Source organism: Podarcis cretensis, assembly GCF_951804945.1.
Source record: "Podarcis cretensis genome assembly, chromosome: 5".
Classification (NCBI taxonomy): Eukaryota; Metazoa; Chordata; class Lepidosauria; order Squamata; family Lacertidae; genus Podarcis; species Podarcis cretensis.
Genome location: NC_137174.1, coordinates 21,624,137 through 21,645,405, shown reverse-complemented (window position 1 = coordinate 21,645,405; position 21,269 = coordinate 21,624,137). Strand labels below are relative to the sequence as shown.

Here is a 21,269-nt window from a genome sequence, read left to right as displayed (position 1 = left end):
ACACACTGTTTAGCTTTTAAGGGCTTGTTTGTTTTCTCAGATTCAACAATACACACATATAATCTTAGTAAAATGCACCCCCTTCTAATTTGCTCCCCAACCCACCCCCAGAGTATTAGCGGTGGCTCTACATCTTTTCCAAGTAAGGCTTCTGCTGTTTTAAATTCTTCCCCGCTATGATCTCTCTTTGTTTCCTTTGAAATTTATCTTCGGTTAAGTTCCACTTTATTATATGGCTGCTGTTTCTGGTTATATATTGTTGAGGTTTTCCTTTCTGGTACTCTATGAGTTGGCTGACTGTTTTTCATTAATTCTTTGGGACTCTGGAAAAAAAAGCAATTCCTTTATTTGAGAATCCTGACATTTATTAGCATAATAAAACTCTCAAGATGAAATTGCAGTTTTCCAGCCGGTAATTTCATTTGCCAGAGAACTTACAAGGAATTTATTTTAAAGCCAGGTAAAACCTAAAATATGAGGCATGCATGAAATGCAGACTGGGGGGAAATGAAAATGGATTACCAAATGAAAAATCACACTGCTGTCCCATATATGTTCATTAGGAAATAGCAAGGAAGATGGGATGGAGACCAAACTTTCTGCAAACTGTTCTCTGTTTGGAGGTTACTCTTGACCTCTGCTCTGATCTTCTGTTGGTAGAGATGCCTTTCACTGCCTTCAGTTTAGTGATCATCAGTGCCCTCTCCTGAAGGAGAACAATCCGGTCACTGTCATGCATCCTTTGGTTTCTTCCTGCTGGAAGTGTTCTACATGAAGCCATCTCTGAAGAGCATCCAGAATGCAGAAGATGCCTAATTATTAACCAGGATTGCCTGCAGGAAGCCTGGAGCATCAAGTCTGAAGGAGATCCTCTGCCATCCAGTTGGTTTCTTAGCCCAATGCCAATTGCTCTGGTGTTGACCGTCAAATTTCTAAATCAGGTGGGCAACCTTTGATTCTCCCGATGTTGCTGGACTACAACTCCCATTATCTCTCATCATTGGCCATGCTGGCTGGGGCTGAGAGGAATTCATATGCAACAACTTGATTCCCATTCATGTTCCTGCCTTTCCCCCTTCAATACTTCCCTTCCCATGTACTCACGCCATCTTATGAGGGAGTGCTCTGAACATCTCCGCCTTCAGAAAGGAGACTCGTGCTCAAGGAGGTTTCTTCAGCTGTGGCTTAAGGTAGTCAAAGTCTTTTTATTTTGGGGGGGGGATCTTGGGAGTAGCAGAAGTTTGATTTGTCCACTTTTCATTATGCTTTTACCGTTTTTGTCAACATCTTACTGTTATTTCTTCTTTTTGAATGCTTTGATATAAGAGGTGCTTGCTTGTTGTTCCTAATGTTATTTTTATCTTTAATGTTTAATGCAGGTCACCTAGATGGCCTTTATTTAAACCCTAAAGTGGGATATAAATAATATCTCCCAATTCAAACAGAAAAAGGCCAAGGATGATGGGAATTATGGTCCAACATATGGAGGACCACGAGTTCCTTGGCCCTGATGTAGGCTAAATAAAAAGTATTTATGTTGACATTTAAGATCTAATCAGTTGTAGTGAACCAGTAGCTCTCTTGATGCTAGACATGCCCATGGTCAGGGATGGTGGAATTTGCAATCCAGCAGCATCTGAAGGGTCACATATTTCCTATTCCTGCCCTAAATGGCCTAAACTGGAAAAATATAGAGACTGCTTTTTCCACCATGAGTTTACAGATTTTGAGATTCTCAAATGGGTTTTTGCTGACGGTGCATTTCTTGTCCAGATTTAGGCTGTGTGGCAGAAGAAGGGTCTTCTTTGTAGTGACCCCTCCCTTGTCAAACGCCTTCCCTTGGAAGTCCAAAATGTTAGTTCCTGCTGATGACTTTTTAGAAAACAAGCTAAAGCCCTTTTTTCTGCTATCTTTTAGGCTGCAGTGTCAGTCCTTTCTCTGTGTTTGTGCTGCCAGTGTTTTAGTTTTATTATTTTCTCAGTTTTTAATAGTCAGATTGTTCTAACAATTTTTATAGGGTAAATCTGAGGCGAGGAGAAGATGGAAATAAATCAGATCCTTTCATATTCCAATGAAAAGCTCACCAAAGTATCACACAGTCATAATGTTATTTGTCATCATAACTGAGGCTTGGTACAAAGTATAAAAATGCATGAGTATAGTTGCCTATATAGGCTTGTAATTGAAAACAGAGGGACAGAAGGAAGAGATTTTCCTAGCTAAATAAAAACAAAAGCAAAAATATCCATAAGATGCCGATGTTTCACAAGTGTTTATTGCTCCTTATAAAAAGTTGGTAAGGAGTGCAACTTAGAAGTCGGTATGTTTTATCCTCCAATATTTGCCAGGTGGCAATATGTACACTTTTACACTTGACAATTCAATCCTGCATACAAGTCAAGGCCTGTTGAAAGGGAAATCCCTCTTTATAATGGGATGGTAGGCAAGCAGTGTGAGGAAGCTGTTCTAGGAAAGGGGGAGGAGGTTCTAATGGCTGTAACACCCCTGCTAAAGGACTGTGAAATGTATAAATGTTGGTCTCCCTTTCCACTCTGTATAGGCTCAAGGCACATGTAACAGCTGCTGCCACGTTGGTTTCAGCCAGGAGCTGCCCCAATTATTGGGGGTACTTAACCCCGTCCCCATAGCTTACCTTTCACTCCACCCCCAAAACTTTTCTCTTCAACCAAGCTGTGATGCCAGAATTGAGCTTGGCTAGAAGAAAGGTTATGGAAAGAAAAGTGGTGGGTGCAAGGATGGTTTTGCTCTCCTTACTGAGGTAAAAATAAAAATCAGATCCCCACTTTATGTATACCTGGGGAAGACGAGGTTTAAGCAAATGGGGCTGCTAACATCATGCATAGTTTGAAGACTAGAAAAGACCTATCTCTACATAGCCATACCATTAATCTGCATCTTTTTCAGTCACATACATTTAGCTCCTGAATGCTACCATTTTGAGAAATTCACAACTCACTATATGCTAAATAAGTTCCATTACCAACCATCTCTTTTGCTACAGCTATCAGGGAAATTTTTTGTGTGGAGGGGTGATTTTTTGATCATCACTGGTGGTTTAACCCGATTCTGAAGGACAATTGTAGAGGAATTGTTTTCTCGTGCTTCCAGTTTTAAATGGCTATTAAGATAAATAATGGCTGCGAATTAAAAATTGGATTGCCTACATAAGACTTTTTCTTGGTTAACATTTGCCATTCATTAGCTGGTGATAAGCTGCTAACTTATATCTCAAGGTGGAGTCATTTCACTAATTATTTCTGTTCTCCAGAAATATTTACTATAGTCTCCACAGTCATTCAAATAAAGGGCTATAATCAGGTGGGTTCTTTGTTTGTCTGCAAGGCTCCAGCAGCAACTCTCCGCCAGAGGATGTGATTATTTCTTCCTAGAGAGAGAAAATAAATTGCATCATCAGTGTGAAAAATAATCATGTTGAAATGACTATATGGCTTACTATATACTGCACTTATGAAGCCCCATAAGCAAATCTAGGTTCATGCTGTAAGGTGTTTTAATTCTTTTGATGGTTCATATTAAACCAGTTGACAGGAGACATATTAACATGGTGTTTAATATCTGGGGTGGGGGGAAGAGGGAGATCTTCATGATTAATCATCCTGTTCTGCCTTCTAACAGCTCAGCAAGGGATTTTTTTCTAAAGAGGAAAGGGGGAATGCAGAGACTCACAGCCACATGATCAACAGATTGATATAATGTATCTATAACTGCAGCGAACTATTTCTGACATAGCAACTGGGTGTTCAAATGCATTCCGATATTAAAATAGATGATAAAAAAAGCTCTCTCTACACACGCAGAGCTAGCATGTTGGGGAGAAAGCTTAACTGGCAAGTTTTATGTTGTTGTCATTTTTGAGATGAGGGACCATTCGAGCATTTAATCCCTCACCTGCAGTTTGAGGTGCTGCAGTTAAGCAAGGGCTGTGTCATTAACGGCTTGCTAATCATGTAGCACAGCTCCTAAGGTTCACGTGAAAACCTCATTACCTCCATGCTAAACAAATAAACATGGGATGCAGGTGGGACCATAGCTAGGATGATTAATCATTCCAGCTCAGCTCAGCTCAATGAGAAGAGACTTGCTGGTGCTCATGTACATACTTACCATTGTTTGTTTTCAGTCTGGAAATAGCAGCTATTATCTTTCTCCATCTAGGATGTGGCACTGTCTAATCATGCAGAAGTCGAAGGATGCATTATTCACCCATTCCTATTCATCTTTGCCTTGGATATGAGTTTCTTCCTCCCCACCCTCTGCCAGCCCCACCTCCTTTTAAATGCATGTTCTCTTGTCTGCTGCCTGTTTGCAATTGAATCACTTGTATCTAGATCATCTGATGCTTATACATAAACAGCAATCATCTGAAACATTTCTAAAATGAATTTATTTTCGACAGCCCTAGCTTACAGGCCATTACTCATTGAAGATTCACTTTTTGCCATGTCTGGTACATTAAGATGCTTCAAGAGAACTGAAAAGGTTTTGTCTCTGTGTGTCTGTGTGTGTGTGCACAGGAGGGGGGTATAGTTTGTTTTGTTCAAATACATATTGTGCATGCACACACAACCAATGCCAGAGATCAGAAAAGCCCAGGGCCAGATTTACATATAAGCTAAACAAGCTATAGCTTAGGGCCCCACTCTCTTGGAGGCCCCCAAAAAATCTAAAGGGAAAAAACTGGATGTACTTTGATAAAATACATATTTTGTAATGTGCAAATGGCTTTAGATACCTATTAGGTAAAGGTAAAGGTACCCCTGCCCGTACGGGCCAGTCTTGACAGACTCTGGGGTTGTGCGCCCATCTCACTCAAGAGGCCAGGGGCCAGCGCTGTCCGGAGACACTTCCGGGTCACGTGGCCAGCGTGACAAAGCTGCATCTGGCGAGCCAGCGCAGCACACGGAAACGCTGTTTACCTTCCCGCCAGTAAGCGGTCCCTATTTATCTACTTGCACCCGGAGGTGCTTTCGAACTGCTAGGTTGGCAGGCGCTGGGACCGAGCAACGGGAGCGCACCCCGCCGCAGGGATTCGAACTGCCGACCTTCCGATCGGCAAGCCCTAGGCGCTGAGGCTTTAACCCACAGCGCCACCTGCGTCCCTTAGATACCTATTAGGTCCACAAATTACCTTATAGCATATGTTCAACAACAAAAAATTGACAATTTGTTGTTGACAAAGGACAGCTGGACATAAAAAGGGCCCCATTACCTTCAATAGCTTAGGGCCTCATCAAACCTAAATCTGGCCCTGGAAAAACCAAAGACAAAAGGGTGCAGCCTATTGAAATCAGTAGCAAAACTGACTTTCATGGAGAAAGAGGCAATCCTATGTCAGGATGCCAAGGGTCTTGTAAAAGAGTTCCTTCTTCTCTAGTGCAGTTTCTGGATAACTGGAGTAAAGTTACATGAAATGCAATTGTATGGCCCGGAAGAGCCACTCTTGACCCTGGCACGATGATCACAGCTGCCTGGTGTAATATGGATCCCTTGCTTGGCTCCATGGTGACGATATGTCTCTGTGACAGGCCTAGCTAGTCCACAGGCCACCTCTGGCTAGACAAGCCACAGAAAGTGGCTTGCTAGTCCTCACAGAGTAATCTCCTGATCTTAATGCTGTGGCACTACACAATGACATCAGGAAATACAGTGCTCTTCCAGTGGCTGAGGGAGACTAAAGGGCAGAATTCCTTCCCCTACCCCAGTGTTGTCATGGTGGTGGGTTGCCGGAAACACAATCTTTTGCTCTTTACATATCTAAAACTGACATAAGGGACTGAGGGCATGCATTTGCACCACTGACAAACTGGTTTAAGAGCCATTCCCTCTCCCCATGGAACTCTGGATTGCAGATCTGAGGCAGGCAAAGGACTAGAGTCTCTTGGTTCTGGAAATGGCTGCATACACACGATACATTTCAAGAACATCTTTCCTCCAAAGAATCCCAGGAAATGTAGTATACCTCTCATAGTGCTACAGTTCCCAGCACTCCTAACAAACCATAGTTCCCTGGATTTTAGGTGGTGGGCGAATGTGCTTTAAGTGTGTGTACGCAGCCAATGATGACCCTAACCATAACCCTGCTTCTGCAAAGTGCTTTTAGCACACATCTGAAGGATATCCACATACAAAACCAATGTACAGTGGTACCTCGGGTTAAGAACTTAATTTGTTCTGGAGGTCTGTTCTTTATCTGAAACTGTTCTTAACCTGAGGTACCACTTTAGCTAATGGGGCCTCCTGCTGCTGCCGCACCACCAGAGCACAATTCCTGTTCTCATCCTGAAGCAAAGTTCTTAACCCGAGGTACTATTTCTGGGTTAGCGGAGTCTGTAACCTGAAATGTCTGTAACCTGAGGTACCACTGTATCTACAAATCTACACATCATTGGTTCAGGAGGGCTACCTGTAGCATTTTCTGCATTGTGTTTAAATGTACATGAACTTGACTTTTGGGTCTTTATAAACACTCTCTCTCTCTCTCTCTATATATATATATATATAGATGAGATTTAATAATAGCAGGTAGACTGGCTGGTGCCTGTATACCATTGCATTTTTCTGCCATTACCACAGCTGGCTCTGACTTTTTTTCCTGTATTTATTGTTAAGAGTGCACTCAGATGAAAAAAGCACCGGAGTTAGTGGCTGGGGAGATAAGGAAGGGGCAACATCCCAAGACGGCGCTGTTAAATCTCTTTCCCATTTGACCACAGACAATTAAGCGAGACTTGCCTGCTCACTTCAGGGGCCAAGCAAGTCCTCTAACAAGCTTGTCATAGCTGCAGCCATTGATTTTTCTCATCGGGGGACATCCCAATCTATTTTATTTTGAATGTCAGAGGCTAATGGACGTTTTGCTTTTGACAGGTGTCCCTGTGCTTCCTCCCTGGATGGATGGGCTTTTCTTGTGCTCTTATTGCCTATGATGAGCAAGCTGGGAGGAAGAGAAATACAAAAGTTTTCATGCAAGCTTGACTCTAGGGAAAGAAGGGGGATACTGAAGTTGCCGCAGTCCCTGTATCTGAAGTTTGTAGGACTTTTTGTAGGACTATGCCCAGGGTTGTGTGCATGCTGTGATTCTGCAAGGAGCAGTGGGAGAGAAAAGCAATTCAGTTCCCATTTTAAGGTTAGCCCACCTAATATGCACTTTTCGAAGCAATACTCAAACTGAACGACTGTTCTCTTTTGAAATTCACACTTCTCTGAATTTTGCAATTCAGTTCACCAGCCAAGATGGAGTAAAAAAAAAAAGTATACTACGGTAAATTGTGCATAGAAATGCATATATTAATGAAAATGGCATTAATTTAAGGTAACTGCTTTGCAAAAATATGAATTAGGCAAGATTGCATACAAAAATGTGTACATTTGGAGAAATTCACACTGGTCAATTTTCATGAGAACTTAAAAAAAATCGCAAACCAGCAGAAATGTGGAGAACTTAAAATTCAGATTGGAAAAATGAGAAACTAAGATAAACCAAAATGGGTAGATTTGTGCATCCCTCTCTGGAAGCTTGCAGAAAGTGAGACTGAGTCCAGAATTCAGCTTCCCGACTATCTCAGCTGTCTTTTATTTTATTTTATTTTATTTTATTTTATGGTATTTTTAGTGCAAGATTCTAGACCCATGACCCTTCAGATGTAGTTGGACTACAACTCCCATCATCCCTGAGCAATGCCCAGGCTGAATGGAGCTGACAATAGCAGAAGGATCCCAGCCTTCCCATCTTTGTTCTAGCTTTTGTGGCTGCAAACATAAGCTTGAAAATATGTGGACAACACCAGCTGAAATTTTAGGGCCAAGCTGACAGTGATATCATTACATATGCATTGCAAGTTTTTTTAAAAAAACAACAAAAGCAAACAAATAACAAAACCAATTGCTTGTGCAGGTGACCCACCCCTTCCACCGCAAAAAACAGGTATAGGGGAAAGAGAGCTTTAACCATTTACATCTGCCGTAGTACAAACTGGAATCACAAACCAGAAGCCTGCTATTTGCAATGGAAGGAAAGTTTCCAATGGCGCCTGTGTCAGCTTTCCTCCCATTTCAAATAGACTGGTTCTGAATGGGGGGACACACCCCCAACTCTTGATTGGTTGGTTAGTCTTTTTAAAAACAAACAAACGCCTATCTACTTGGGTTCTCAGAAATCAAAGGAGGGTGTCTAACTGAGACTCCCAACCTTTGGGTGCAGGGTAAGGGCACTCATAATCCTTGCCCCTGCTTGCTGATGAAGAGGGAAAGAATGCCATATAATAAATTATGGGGAAATAAAGAAATCACACAAAATCAATAAACTTGCATCATCTATTTTGATGAACTGAGCTTTTCCTGATATGGGACTCGGATTGCCTTGGCACAGAACTTTAATAAGGATGGGCTCTTCCCCTCCCCATTTTTGCACAGAATACACAGGTCCCTTGCTATATCATGTATACTACCAGTTCCCCATCTTCTTTCTCCCAGAAGCATTACATCAGAATGAAAAATAGCTCTAGCTACACTGCCTGACTATGTGCTTTGCATTCACAAGGCCTCTGACTCAGGCCCCGACAGCTCCAGTTAAAAAGGCACGCAGGTAGCAGGGCTGTGCAAAACCTTGATGAGAGGAATTGGGGAGCAGCTGAGAATGAGCCAATAGTCTGATTTAGTATGTATATGGAGACTGTGAGAGAATTAAGCTTGTTTCCCTATTTCACATGCTCCCAAGTGATAGGAGCTGCATGGGTTGGGCTGCACTGCATTTGTCAACAGTTTAGTGCACATTTACTCGAAATATACACATTTTTACAATTTCCCCTAATAGAATGGTTGTTTTTGCATTTTATTTTCCCTTTGATAGGCATTTATATGCATTTCTCCCTAATATGTAAAACCTGCAGTCGTGTGTGTGTGTGTGTGTGTGTGTGTTTTCAGGGGGGTAGGTTCAGCACTTGGACCAGCTCTGGACAGTTGAATCCAACTGCTATACTGATTTCCGACAATGCCATTGCCACAGCACCATTGAGGCATTATGGGAAATGAAAATGGTAGCTAGACTCAGCCATCTGGTGCTTCGGATAATCACCACAGTCACCCTGCCTAGGGCTGGCCTTCACTCCCCAAACCTGGAGCCAGCCCTGTCTGTAAAGACTAATTTTGTATAAGACCCAGGCTCACACTGTTTCTTCCTTTTGAAATATTCATCAATCAAGTTCATTTTTTCATATTCTGTGCACATAGCAAGTAATACCTTGTGGAAATCGATAAGGTCTGTGAGTGTGGCATGTCGGTTGGGATCCACCCCTAAGAAGCTGTAGAAGTCTCCGGAAGCATCCACCAGGAAATGTTTGAATCCACTCTGATGGCGATAGGACAGGGCATATCCCCAGATTTTCTCACTGACCCGTACTAGGAATGCTCCCTCAGACTTGTTCATCAGCAGCTCTTCCGCCTCCTGGCGACTAATAATTCCTGCCCAAAACAGAGCAAAAAAAACTGTATCAAGCAACTAGTATTCCCTAGAGCAACCTCGGTCTTCCAGATGTTTTTGGCCTACAACTCTCATGATCCCTAGCAAGCAGAACCAGTGGTCAGGGATGGTGGGAATTGTAGTCTCAAAACATCTGGAGGGCCGAGTTTGGGGAAGCCTGCCCTAGAGGTCTGGAAACATATGCATAGTCCATTAAATAAAGGCACTCAGACGTCAGGTGAAGCAGGCTGTTTCACATAAAATCTTATAATGCATCAAATGGCTTAGTTTTTAAGAGAGAGATGGGGAACCTGTGGCCTCCAGATGTTGTTGAACTACAGCTTTCACCATCCCTTCCCACAGACCATGCTGTGGTGGGGCTATTGTTGGCATTCAACAACATCTGGAGGTGTAATATAAATTGTGGAAGAGCATTGTGAGATTGAGGAATTTTTAAATGTCCAAATGATGAATCTACAGTATCAGGTAAACATTTTGGAGCCTCTGGGAAAATACATATGTAAATTACAGCACTGTAGTATGAAGCACTTCAAATTGGGCTTTTTTTTCTTCAGGAAGGAAAGACAACAGCCAGTCTTCATCATGGCATGTAAATAGACAATTACATTGCCCGGCTGTGAGTTGTGAAGGCCTCTCCCTGCAAGGCCCTTTCCACCTGGCCTAGGGGGCAGGGCCCAGACTCATCAGTCCTACTCAAGAGACTCCTCATGGGGCTGGAGGAACATTGCCCGGCTATTGTTTTATTGATTTAATATGCTGTAAACTGCTTTGAGGTTGTTATTAAAAATATAAAGTGGTATAGAAGTTTTAAAAATGAATAAATAGCAATAAATAGATGAAGAGCCACCAACCAAAGCAGTCAATTGTTAAACATTCCAGAATTGCACAAAAAGTACCTAGATCTGTGTAATTCTGGTTATACATTTGCAAGGAAGGCAGGGGGACACAGGCTGATAGATAGAACCCCCATGTGACACAGATTGTCTGAAGTGGCATCATTAGATTCTAGTACAATGTACCATGTGCCAAAGAGAATCATACTGGGAATAAGAGCTCTGTTTGCATAGGTAAGGTTTCACGTCTCTGCCTTTCTGGCCTTCTCTGAATATGCAAATGGAAGGGCTGGCAGTGCTTACATAGTATCTCCTTTTACTGATGGTTACCACCTCAGTTTAAACACCACACAGATAGATCAGGAATGTTTGTCCTCAGTAAAGAGGGTTGCACTGGCAAGAGTAATGCCATCAGTTCACAGAGAGCTGCTGGGGTTTTCGAAGTGGTTGGCTTTCTAGTTGACAACTTTGTGATTCTCTAATGGTGATGCTCTCATCAGGGAGCTTTTATTCGTCCACCAGGCAAATTGTGTTAAAGCAGCATGTACCACTGCCCATACAGGGCAAATGTCAAACAGCTCTTGGAATCATAGATATTAGAGAGGGCTGAACTGGCCCCAGTGGCTATCTCGTTTGGCTCCTTTCTACCGTTGCCCGTATCACGTAATTTAACAGCTGGCTGGCTGTACCAAAATATAGCTACTGCATTCTAGCCTGCAGTTAGCTAGAATCCTGCCTCCAAACTGGGAGTGTATGTATGTGAGAGTATGTATAAATCAGCTTGTTGTACAAAGTAAAACTTACATCCGTTGTGCCACCCAGTTCTGCTTCTGCATCCCACCCATCACCACTGCTATGACCCCCAGAAAGTTGTCCAGAAGGGAATGTGGTCCATGAATTGAAAAGGATTCCCTGTGCCTAGGGTAGATAGAGCTAAGCAATGCTCACTCAAAGATAACTGCAATCCGGAAAGCACAGCTGGACCTATAGGGAAGCAGCCAGCTCAGTGTATGAATACATACAGAGTGGCAAGCAGAAGAAGACTATATTGTAAAGAGAAATATTAAAGCTGATCCTCAGGTTTTGAAGTAGACTTCCCTGCTGGGCACCTCCCTTTTAAATACGTATATTCCATCTAAAGCTGGAGAGGATGCAATGTGCAAATCTATGCACATGTATTCCACATCTTTAATGTCAGAGCTGTGCCGAATATTCTCCGGTTTCAATATTCAATTCAAAAGTAGCATGCGCGTTACAGGCAAATTACAGAAAAAATCTCATGTCACCAAACACATGTGCTGTTTCGACGCTGTTTGGTGTCCCCTAGTTCATCTGGCTATTGCATCTTTTCCCCTTTTCCCGTTGCCTTTGGCTTCATTTGCTCAACCTCCTGTATCATCCCAAAGGCTGCGTTGATCCACATGATTTTGTTTATGAATGTCCAGGGTGTTGTCATATGAGATGTACCATCGTGATGTCATTGACAACTCCCCCCCCCAAAAAAAAAACCCCACATAGCTAAGGAGATGAAAGGGTGGCAAGGACAATGCAACTATGACAGTGTATTCTAACTTAAGGTGCATTTTATTTGTTATACCTCCATCTTGCCCTTTCTCCAAGGAACCCAGGTGTTTCCCAATTTATTGCCACAACAATTCTAAGAGCGGGGTTAGGTGGATGGACAGTGACCAGACCAAAATCATTTTGTGAGATTTATGGCTGAATGGAGTTTGAAGCTGGCCCTATTCCTGCTCAAATCCAAGACCATACACACACCACACCAGCTCTCTGATTTTATAATCTTCGCAGCATCACTCTTCTGAGGCTGCCCACTGAGATTGACGTGATCTGAGCAATCCATTCCAGCTGGACAGCAGATTGGACACTGCATATACAACAGAAATACTGAGCTGACAGCCATCCAGCATTTCACTGGCCATCATTATCAGACACACACCACCAAATGCGGTCATTTTCAACAAGCTGTTCACCTCCTCCCCAAACCCACCACTGGAAGGAAAACATAGCAGGCTTCCACATCACCTTTTCTTCTGCCAGAGCATACCTTTGTTCTGAGGCACGGGTGTTATTTCATGGCTATAACATTTTAGCTAGCTTAGGGCAACACTCATATTTGTTTTAGTTCTCTCCCACCCCCCCTCAAAAGCTGGAAAGAATTCTCAGGAAGCTTTCTTGTTATTTCCGTGTTTGGTTTTCTGATATCGTCAAGAGCTGTACCTTCTCTTTTCATCTCTCCCACACCTCTTTATTTTAGTTTGCATCTAACCAGTCATTTGCCAAGTGTGTGTTAATTAGAGAAATGGAAGCCCTCATCCTTTCTGCTTTAAAAAAATATACTGTACTGTTCTCATGACAACAAGAAAACAGAGAAGGGTGGGGGCTTACAGAAGCCACTCACTTCGGGACAGGTATTGGAAAATAAACAACATCTGTAGAAAACCAGTTGAAACAGTCTGAATTCAAGTCAAGTGGTCTGGCATCCCATCTTGTCCTCCTGAGGTGCCCTGTTTTGAATCACTGATGCCTTTATTAGTGTGATTTGAGATATTATGCTATCTGCAGAAATCCATAGCACTGACCTCTCCCCTTCCATTGTTCCCACCATTTTCCTCTTTTCTTTGGTTTTGAAAAAGGTACACAGAAGACCAGGTATGCAACTGGTTGGAAAAAAACAGCCAGACTGCGCTCATAGCAAAAGCTGAGCAGAAAGCATTTGTAGTTTTATTTGCACTCTCGTGGCCAAAATATATCTCCATCTTGGTGTGCTTTCAAATGCTGCTTCCCACCTTTGAAATTTTTTTTATTCTTTGCTGAAATCCTGAACACTAAAAATACTATGTTCAATAGGCTGGTTTTTAAGGCTCTGGAGAACTCTGTAGTCTTTGAGTTACTGGCCCACAGGATATGGTTAAGAGAAGCACCAGCACTTTGGGAGATATCCCTGAGCTTGTCAGAACAAACTTGGCAATTTCAGATTGTTAAGGGGGGAATTATATGGTCGAATGTGTAATGAAAACCTTCCTAAGCATACAGAACTAACATACCAGCAAAGAGAGTTTCCATTCATCTTTGTCCCTGCAAGGATTTGTTTTGTACATGCAGATGTGTAGCATCACAGTTTTTAATGTGCTGAAGATTTCAAACATGCCTCCCTCCACTTGTCCGCTGGAATGGTACAACCCAGCAAAAACTGCCCTCCCCGCAATTGTGCAGCTCTGAGCACCATGGATGAGACAACTTGAGCCCAGGTCTCCCTGATCCAGGTGTAGCACACTATGAATGGCTATGATTGCAAATATTACAGTTCTTCCATTGTTTAACTCGGAGCATTATTTAATATATATTGAAATGCAGTGCAAAGTGAATCAAAAGACAGCTGGACCTAGAAACTAAACTGCTGGAGGGATTCACCATCTGCTGGTATCGCAGGCTGAATTCACAGACTCGCTCACAAGAAATCGCACCAGACGTGCTTGTACTGCTGGTAGCAAAAGCACAATTTTGCAGCTGGGAACAAGCAATAAGGATTTAACTGACATGAATAAAAGGTAAAAGAAAACAAATCTTCCCAGGTGTGAGAATATATAAATTAGAGAGTGATTCCCAGGGAAAAAGCTGCTATATTTCAAGGATAACTTCAATGGTGCTCAAAATGTGAATCACCCTAGGTGTGGGCAGTTCCTTGGAGATTTAGCAGTAATTTAATTCCTCCTGCACAATACAAGTTGAAAGGCTCAAGTACAGGACATACGAGACAATATATTAAATGCCATGGCTGCATTGAATGTTTCTTGATTCCCTTTTAGATTAACAGCTTTGAGGTAGGGGGTGAGGAATAGATCTGAGACCACACCACACAGGGTTAATTCCTCCCTCTTCGCCCCCCCCACCTGCTGTTGTCCCACCAAAAATCACCCCTTCTGAAGATCCTATTTGCCCCAGAAGAGAAGTCGTCATTGCTGCCAATAGAGCTTTCCATCAAAGAGAAGAGCAGCTTCAGGGGTGAGATCTTTGTCAGGACTACAGCAGGGAGAAAGGGTTAACTCAACCTCCCCACAGCCCCACTTATGACCACCCATGCATCCAGAGCAATTATTAACAGGAATAAAATTAGATACTTTAGATACAAAAGGTTAAAAAAGTAAAGGACCCTTGGATGGTTAAGTCCAATCAAAGGTGACTGTGGGGTTGTGGCGCTCATCTCGCTTTCAGGCCGAGGGAGTTGGCGTTTGTCCACAGACAGCTTTCCAGGTCATGTGGCCAGCATGACAAAACTGCTTTTGGCGCAGCGTAACACTGTGACGGAAACCAGAGTGCACAGAAACACCATTTACCTTCCTGCCACAGCAGTACCTATTTATCTACTTGCACTGGCATGCTTTCAAACTGCTAGGTTGGCAGGAGCTGGGTCAGAGCAAAGGGAGCTCACCACCATCGCGCAGATTCGAACCACTAACCTTCCAATCAGCAAGCCCAAGAGGCTCAGTGGTTTAGACCACAGCACCACCTGCGTCCCTACTTTACATATTTAGTGCATCATCTAGTTATATGGGTCTTGATTGGAGCCCTGTCCCTCACTTCAAAGCTGCTTTCCATCCATTTAATGCAACTGGGGTGGTTGTGGGGCCACCACAGAGGGATATCTTAGGAAAGGGACCTGGAAAGAGGTTGAACAAGATGGGGAGTGTCATAGTACATCAAAGGTAAGGAAAGCTGGCTTACTGAAAATTCAGAATGGAAATTGTATGGCTGCAGGGGGTGGAAGCTGTACGGGAAATACTCTTTCCAAAGTAGGTCTGGATATGGTAACGCCTTTGCTGCCTACTTCCTGTGCTTTGTGCCGAACCACAATTCTCCCCCTCAAGTCTATTTCCTGGGAAATCCTGTTGTAACAAAGAGCTTGGAAAGAAGACCAAAAAGGAGCACCCAAAATCCCACATCGTAAGAAAGGGAAAGGCAACCTGTGGCCCTCCTGGTATTGGACACCCATCACCCCCAGCCAGCATGGCAATGGTCAAGGGTTGTGGGAGTTGTGGTTTGGGACACAGGTTTCCCATTTTCTGTCTTAGGATCTGATTTCAAAATATAAGCTTCTTCATTGGCTGCACACATTCTCCAGTGGGCTCACAATATATGACAATTCAATGGGGCTGCAACCCAACCTCATGTTGTTTCCATTGTGCTTCATGGGGGACAGTGAAAAGACAGTGAAAAGCAACAGAAATAACACTGAAAATCAGATTAAATGTTATTGGCTTGCGGGGGGAGAGGAGCTCCTTATACTACAGTGGTACCTCAGGTTACAGACTCCGCTAACCCAGAAATAGTACCTCGAGTTAAGAACTTTGCTTCAGGGTGAGAACAGAAATCGTGGTGCGGCGGTGCAGCGGTAGCAGGAGGCCCCATTAGCTAAAGTGGTACCTCAGGTTAAGAACAGTTTCAGGTTAAGAACAGACCTCCGGAACGAATTAAGTTCTTAACCCGAGGTACCACTGTAACTATTATTTTGGGCATTTCCTTCAAACTGGGTTGTTCCAGAAAGTCTACCCAGGCATGTAATTTCAGCATGTAACCTAGATGTGTGGGCTTTTGAAGTAAAAGTGTTTTATATTTACTGGGTTTTTTACTTGATTTCTTCTTCATATGGAACTTGTTTTTAATTACTGTTTCAGACTGGTGTAAACTGCTTGCTCTTGTAAATGGTATATAAATTTTGTTGAATAAACAAAATGAGCCGCCATTTTTGGAAGCAGTCTTGCATCAAGCATCACACCCTAGCTCTGCCCTCAGTTGACTGGTATTTGTTGAAAGGGACACGGGTGGCGCTGTGGTCTAAACCACTGAGCCTCTTGGGCTTGCTGATCGGAAAGTTGGTGGTTCGAATCCCCAAGACAGAGTGAGCTCCTGTTACTCTGTCCCAGCTCCTGCCAACCTAGCAGTTCAAAAGCATGCCAGTGCAGGTAGATAAATAGGTACCACTGTAGCAGGAAGATAAACGAGGTTTCTGTGCACTCTGTTTTCCATCACGGTGTTCCATTGCACGATAAGCGGTTTAGTCATGCTGGCCACATGATCCAGAAAGCAGTACGTGGACAAACGCGAGCTCCTTCAGCCTCAAAAGCAAGATGAGCACTGCAACCCCATAGTCGCCTTTGACTAGACAACCATCCAGGAGTGTGCTTTTACCTACCTGTTGAAAGAGCGCTGTAGCTCTGCCCATGCTTTGTTGCTCAAGATTTCTGAAACAGAAACCTCTACAGAATTATCTGCCCAAATAATGTTGAAGTATCAGGACGAATTGAACACCAGAATCTCTCTGAAATGAATTCCGCAGCTCAGGAATGAATTCCCTAGCAGCTTTCCTCGCAAATTAGATGTGCTACACCCACTGCTGTGAGTCGTGGTTAAAACTCTCATTGTCTCCCCCTGCCTCTTCCTGAATTCAAGCTCTCAAGTACTGTAAACCTTTTTCAGATTGCTGTCAAAATATTTCCCCCATGTTCACTAACAAGCTCCGTGCCACACAAGAAAGGTGGGCCACAGTATTACTCCTCACAGCACACTGCTTGTAACACAGAGCCACAAATGAATGCTTCTTTGAACTGTGCTGTTGCTTCCTTTCATTTCTCCCCTCCTCTGTCTTTCATTTCAGTTTGCACAAAAAGATTTCATGATCTCAAAGCCGTAATTTATTTCACAATCCAGATAAGAAAAACAGGAAACACAGCTCTCTCTCTTTTATACTTCTGAATTTATCTACCATGAATATATTTACCTGCCCCTTTTTGCAGTTATTGTTGTTTGTACTACTAGTGGGGATTTGAACCTTTGTCTCCCAGCTCTGAGTCTAACAATCTAACAACAACAACAACTGCTACCCATCTGACTGGGTTGCCCCAGCCACTCAAGACAGCTCCCAACAAAATATTAAACCACCACACTACACTCCCTCTGTTTCTGTTCTCTTATTGCTTCTGATAATGACCGCTGTCTTGCCTTGCCAATGGGTCTCCCCATTCTGCCCTCTCAAAACATTTCTGTCCCTGCTCAGTTCCACTGCCCACCTTTTGCCCTGATCTCTTAATTCTCCCTACCAGTGATATTTTTCTAGAAAAAGAGGTGCCAGAACTCACCATGAATGCCTCCCTTGTTCTCTTATAATGGCAATGGCACCCAGCTGAGAGGTGCCAGAAATGAGTTCCGGTGAGTTCTGGCTGAAAAAAAGTCCTGCTACTGAAGCAGCCACCTCATATTAGGGTATCGTTGCATTTGAGATGTCCTATATATTTCAAGACCACCTCCAAATTGTAAACTAAAGACATGAGCTCATTTGCATGCAGAGTTCCAAATGAAATGGGACTCTGATCAAAAGTGCAGCCACTAGACGTTACCGCAATATAAATATGATGAAATGGTGGCCTTGTTCCAGTAGTATCATAAAGCGCTGCTACCCTTTCATCATTCCAGGAAAAAAAATCTAATTACTAACACACCAAAAACCTAATCTCATTTATTCAGCTCTTTCTTAAGCACCTATGCATTTCATCAGCATTCATAGGAAGCTGCCTATCTATTTGGATCTGCACTGTTACCGGGAGAAAATGGTCTGGAAAAGGAAAATGGAAGTCGTTGCAAGATTCAAAAAGAAAGAAGCAAGAAGATGACATTTGCCTACATCTTATACAATCATTTTAAAACTTTAACAAATGGTTGTCATGATAATTTTGGATGTTCCCTCATTGCAAAAAAATTGCTCATAATTTGTGTCAAAATTAAATTTCACTGGAATAATGGAGCGCAAGTATAGTGTAATCTTATGAGCTGGAATACAAATGCATTTTCCATGCTGGAGGTATATGTCTCCTAAAACACTGGGCATAATCCATTGGGGATTTGTGAAAACAGGAACTACAGTATACTTTAAATATACTCCACCCTTTTCATATCTCTCCTGGTTCTGGGAGACAGAGGAGGGGAGTTCATCACAGAAAGAAGGGAGGACCCTAACTCTTCAACAGCCTGAGTCACCTCTGCCTCTTGGCCTCCCTCCTCCCACTTGCCAGCTTCACCTTCCGGTTCTTGACTTCTCTCTGCCACAGACTCTCTCAGATCACTAAGCCATGGTACCCCTTCGGCTTCCAACACCTCCTCCTCCCAGTCTTCTCCCTCTGACCACTCATCATCATCCCACCACCAATCCCTGGGGTCTGAGCTTTCTTCTCTTGATGGCTCCCCAACTAGTTCCCCCCACCATTCTTCTGCATACAACCAGTCCATGATAGCCTCTGGGGGTGTCTATCAGCACAAGAGGTTTGTGAATATAAATGTCATCTATGTAAAAAAGAAAAAAAGGTGGGGGAATGATCTCTGTCTGGTAGCCTGTGAACATAATCTAGCCATGAGGCAATGTTAGATGGCCCATCATGGCCCTACCAAATTTTAATCAGGATTTGTTCAATATTGTCTCAGGGCTTGTCCACACCTCCACTTGCTCTGTGCCTAGAAAGCACAGATCTGAGCTCTTTTGCCTTTGCCACGCTGCTTTCCCCTGGAAAACCCACATTTTAGCGCTAAATCAGAGCAAATGCCATTCAGGTTTTCTCCAGGTTGACATTTGCTCCAACTCAGCAGTAAACAGGAAGGAAAGTGCCATGGCAAGCCCTCAGTTTCACTCATATAAAAAGGTAAAGGGACCCCTGACCATTAGGTCCAGTCGTGACCGACTCTGGGGTTGCAGCACTCATCTCGCTTTATTGGCCGAGGGAGCCGGCGTTTGTCCGCAGACAGCTTCTGGGTCATGTGGCCAGCATGGCCAAGCTGCTTCTGGCGAACGAGAGCAGCGCACGGAAACGCTGTTTACCTTCCCGTTGGAGCGGTACCTATTTATCTACTTGCATTTTGATGTGCTTTCAAACTGCTAGGTTGGCAGGAGCAGGGACCAAGCAACGGGAGCTCACCCCATCACGGGGATTCGAACCGCCGACTTTCTGATCGGCAAGTCTTAGGCTCTGTGGTTTAACCCACAGCGCCACCCGCATCCCTTCACTCATATAGAACAGACCAGAGAGAGAGAGAGAGAGAGAGAGAGAGAGAGAGAGAGAGAGATTCAAAGCCTTTGACAGCCAAGCAAGTTAAAGAGATCTCAGTTCTAAGCGAACATCATTTGGCCCATGTAATACAATATGCAGAAGCAAGCAAGCAAGATGGTGTTCACTTCACAACTCTTTCCTAAGTGTGAAACCAGTTATTAACCTAAAACATGTGGCCCATTGTGCATATTGTGTTGTGCATGCTTGCAAAGAAAGATAGGTAATTTGTGGTGCTGCCTTTATTATGTTTTGTGGGAAGCTGTGAAAGTCTTTGTTCCAGCTAATTAGTTTGTGAAGAGGAAAGGCAGTCTTTTTGCTTCCTCAGCTTTCCTGCAGATGCTCATACATTTGGAGCAAATGCAGTAGACTTTGCTGTGCTAATCTGCACATAACCTAAAAGCAGCTGCTGCAATACCTTGATTGTCATATAGGGTATATTCACACCAGCAGCATTTCAAGTCACATTTACACACTGTTGTTCACATCAGAGAGGGGTCAGGGATGTCTTCACTTGACACATGAACTGTTTGGTTTCTCTATGTTGGAATGAAGTTATATGGCTTTAGTAGAAATGTTATAAGGAATTAAGGATAAATAGATTAATAGAGTATTAAAGGGAAAATAAGGTTAGAATGTGTTAAGATAATTATAGGATTAAAAATAGAGGAAGATGGAAAGGAATTGCTGGAAAAATTAATAGAAGTGGAATACAAAAAGGGAGGTGCGAGGAGGTCACGGAAATAAGTGAATGAAAGATAAGATATTGAAATTATTTGATGTGTTCTAAACTGTGTTTGTTTTGTTTTGTTAGTTTAATGTTAGTGTTTTGTTAGTGTAATGTAGTGTTTTTGTTTTTGTTTTTGTTTTTGTTTTTTTGTATTGTATTGTATTGTATTGTATTGTTTTTATTTTTTGTAGTGTTTAAATTGTTGAAAAAAGTAATAAATATTATTTTTTAAAAAACTGTTTGGTTTCTCACCCACTGCAACACACACACACACACACACACAGAAAGAGAGAGAAGCTGTCATATGCACATGTGTGGCAGCTTTCTCGAATGTTCACATTACCACTTACTCCGCATCCATTTTGAATTGAGCTGGTTTGAGGGGAAATGCATCAAAAAATGGTATTTGTCAAGAAACTACAGGATCGATATGGGCTGTGGCTAAATGAGGCTTTAAAAACTAGCAGTGGGTGTGCACTGGATGCAGAATAAGTGGTATTGTAAACATACCTAAACTCTAGCTCAGGGAGGGAGAACCTATGGACCTTCTTATGCTGTTGGACTACAGTTCCCATAACCCCATGCCATGCTGATGGAACCTGGAGTCCAACACATCTGGAAGGCCACAAGTTCCCCATCTCAGCTCTAGGAAAAGCAGAACTCTGTTTCTCCTTGTTTCTAATGCTCTGTGCATTGCATCTGCTACCGCAATCCAGCCTTTACACAACTCTACTTGATTATAATTATATTAATGGTTTGCTGTTTCTGAGGGCTCACTCTACCTGTTGTAGATATAATTGGGTGTCTCAACACACTTTCTTACTTCTTGTGCAGGCAAAATTAATGAGCTTGGTCTGAACAGAAGTCTTTCTAAAGCTAGAACTTCATTGGCAGTCTGTTATAACTACATCAGTTACATAGTCAATAGCTAGAAGAAAATGAAAACGCCTCCCAATTGGCCGATACGGTCATTATGACATCACTGGTCTGTTTGTCCAACTACATTTACAGAGGTTCCTGTACTGAGCTGGACTTTGGCTGCCTTTATTGATAGATCAGCTGCCATACTGCAAAATTGT

At 42.9% G+C, this 21,269-nt stretch overlaps 1 protein-coding gene and 1 long non-coding RNA gene across 6 annotated transcripts in view; both read right to left on the bottom strand.

The window, feature by feature from the left end:
• Window positions 1-2,257: 2,257 nt before the first annotated feature.
• SH2D4B (SH2 domain containing 4B) overlaps window positions 2,258-21,269 on the bottom strand; it is a 79,613-nt gene continuing 60,601 nt past the window's right edge. For all 5 annotated transcript variants that reach the window (XM_079975716.1, XM_079975719.1, XM_079975715.1 and 2 more), the window contains 2 exons: window positions 9,281-9,501; window positions 2,258-3,406 (listed from right to left, as the gene is read on the bottom strand). In XM_079975716.1, the coding sequence (XP_079831842.1) occupies window positions 3,314-3,406; window positions 9,281-9,501 (314 nt within the window). In that variant the 3' untranslated portion in view covers window positions 2,258-3,313. The remainder of the gene's footprint in view (window positions 3,407-9,280; window positions 9,502-21,269) is intronic.
• LOC307215997 lies at window positions 13,687-21,266 on the bottom strand. The gene is made up of 3 exons (XR_013838864.1): window positions 20,973-21,266; window positions 16,565-16,613; window positions 13,687-13,881 (listed from the first exon to the last, which is right to left on the bottom strand). It is a non-coding gene; the product is annotated as an uncharacterized lncRNA (long non-coding RNA).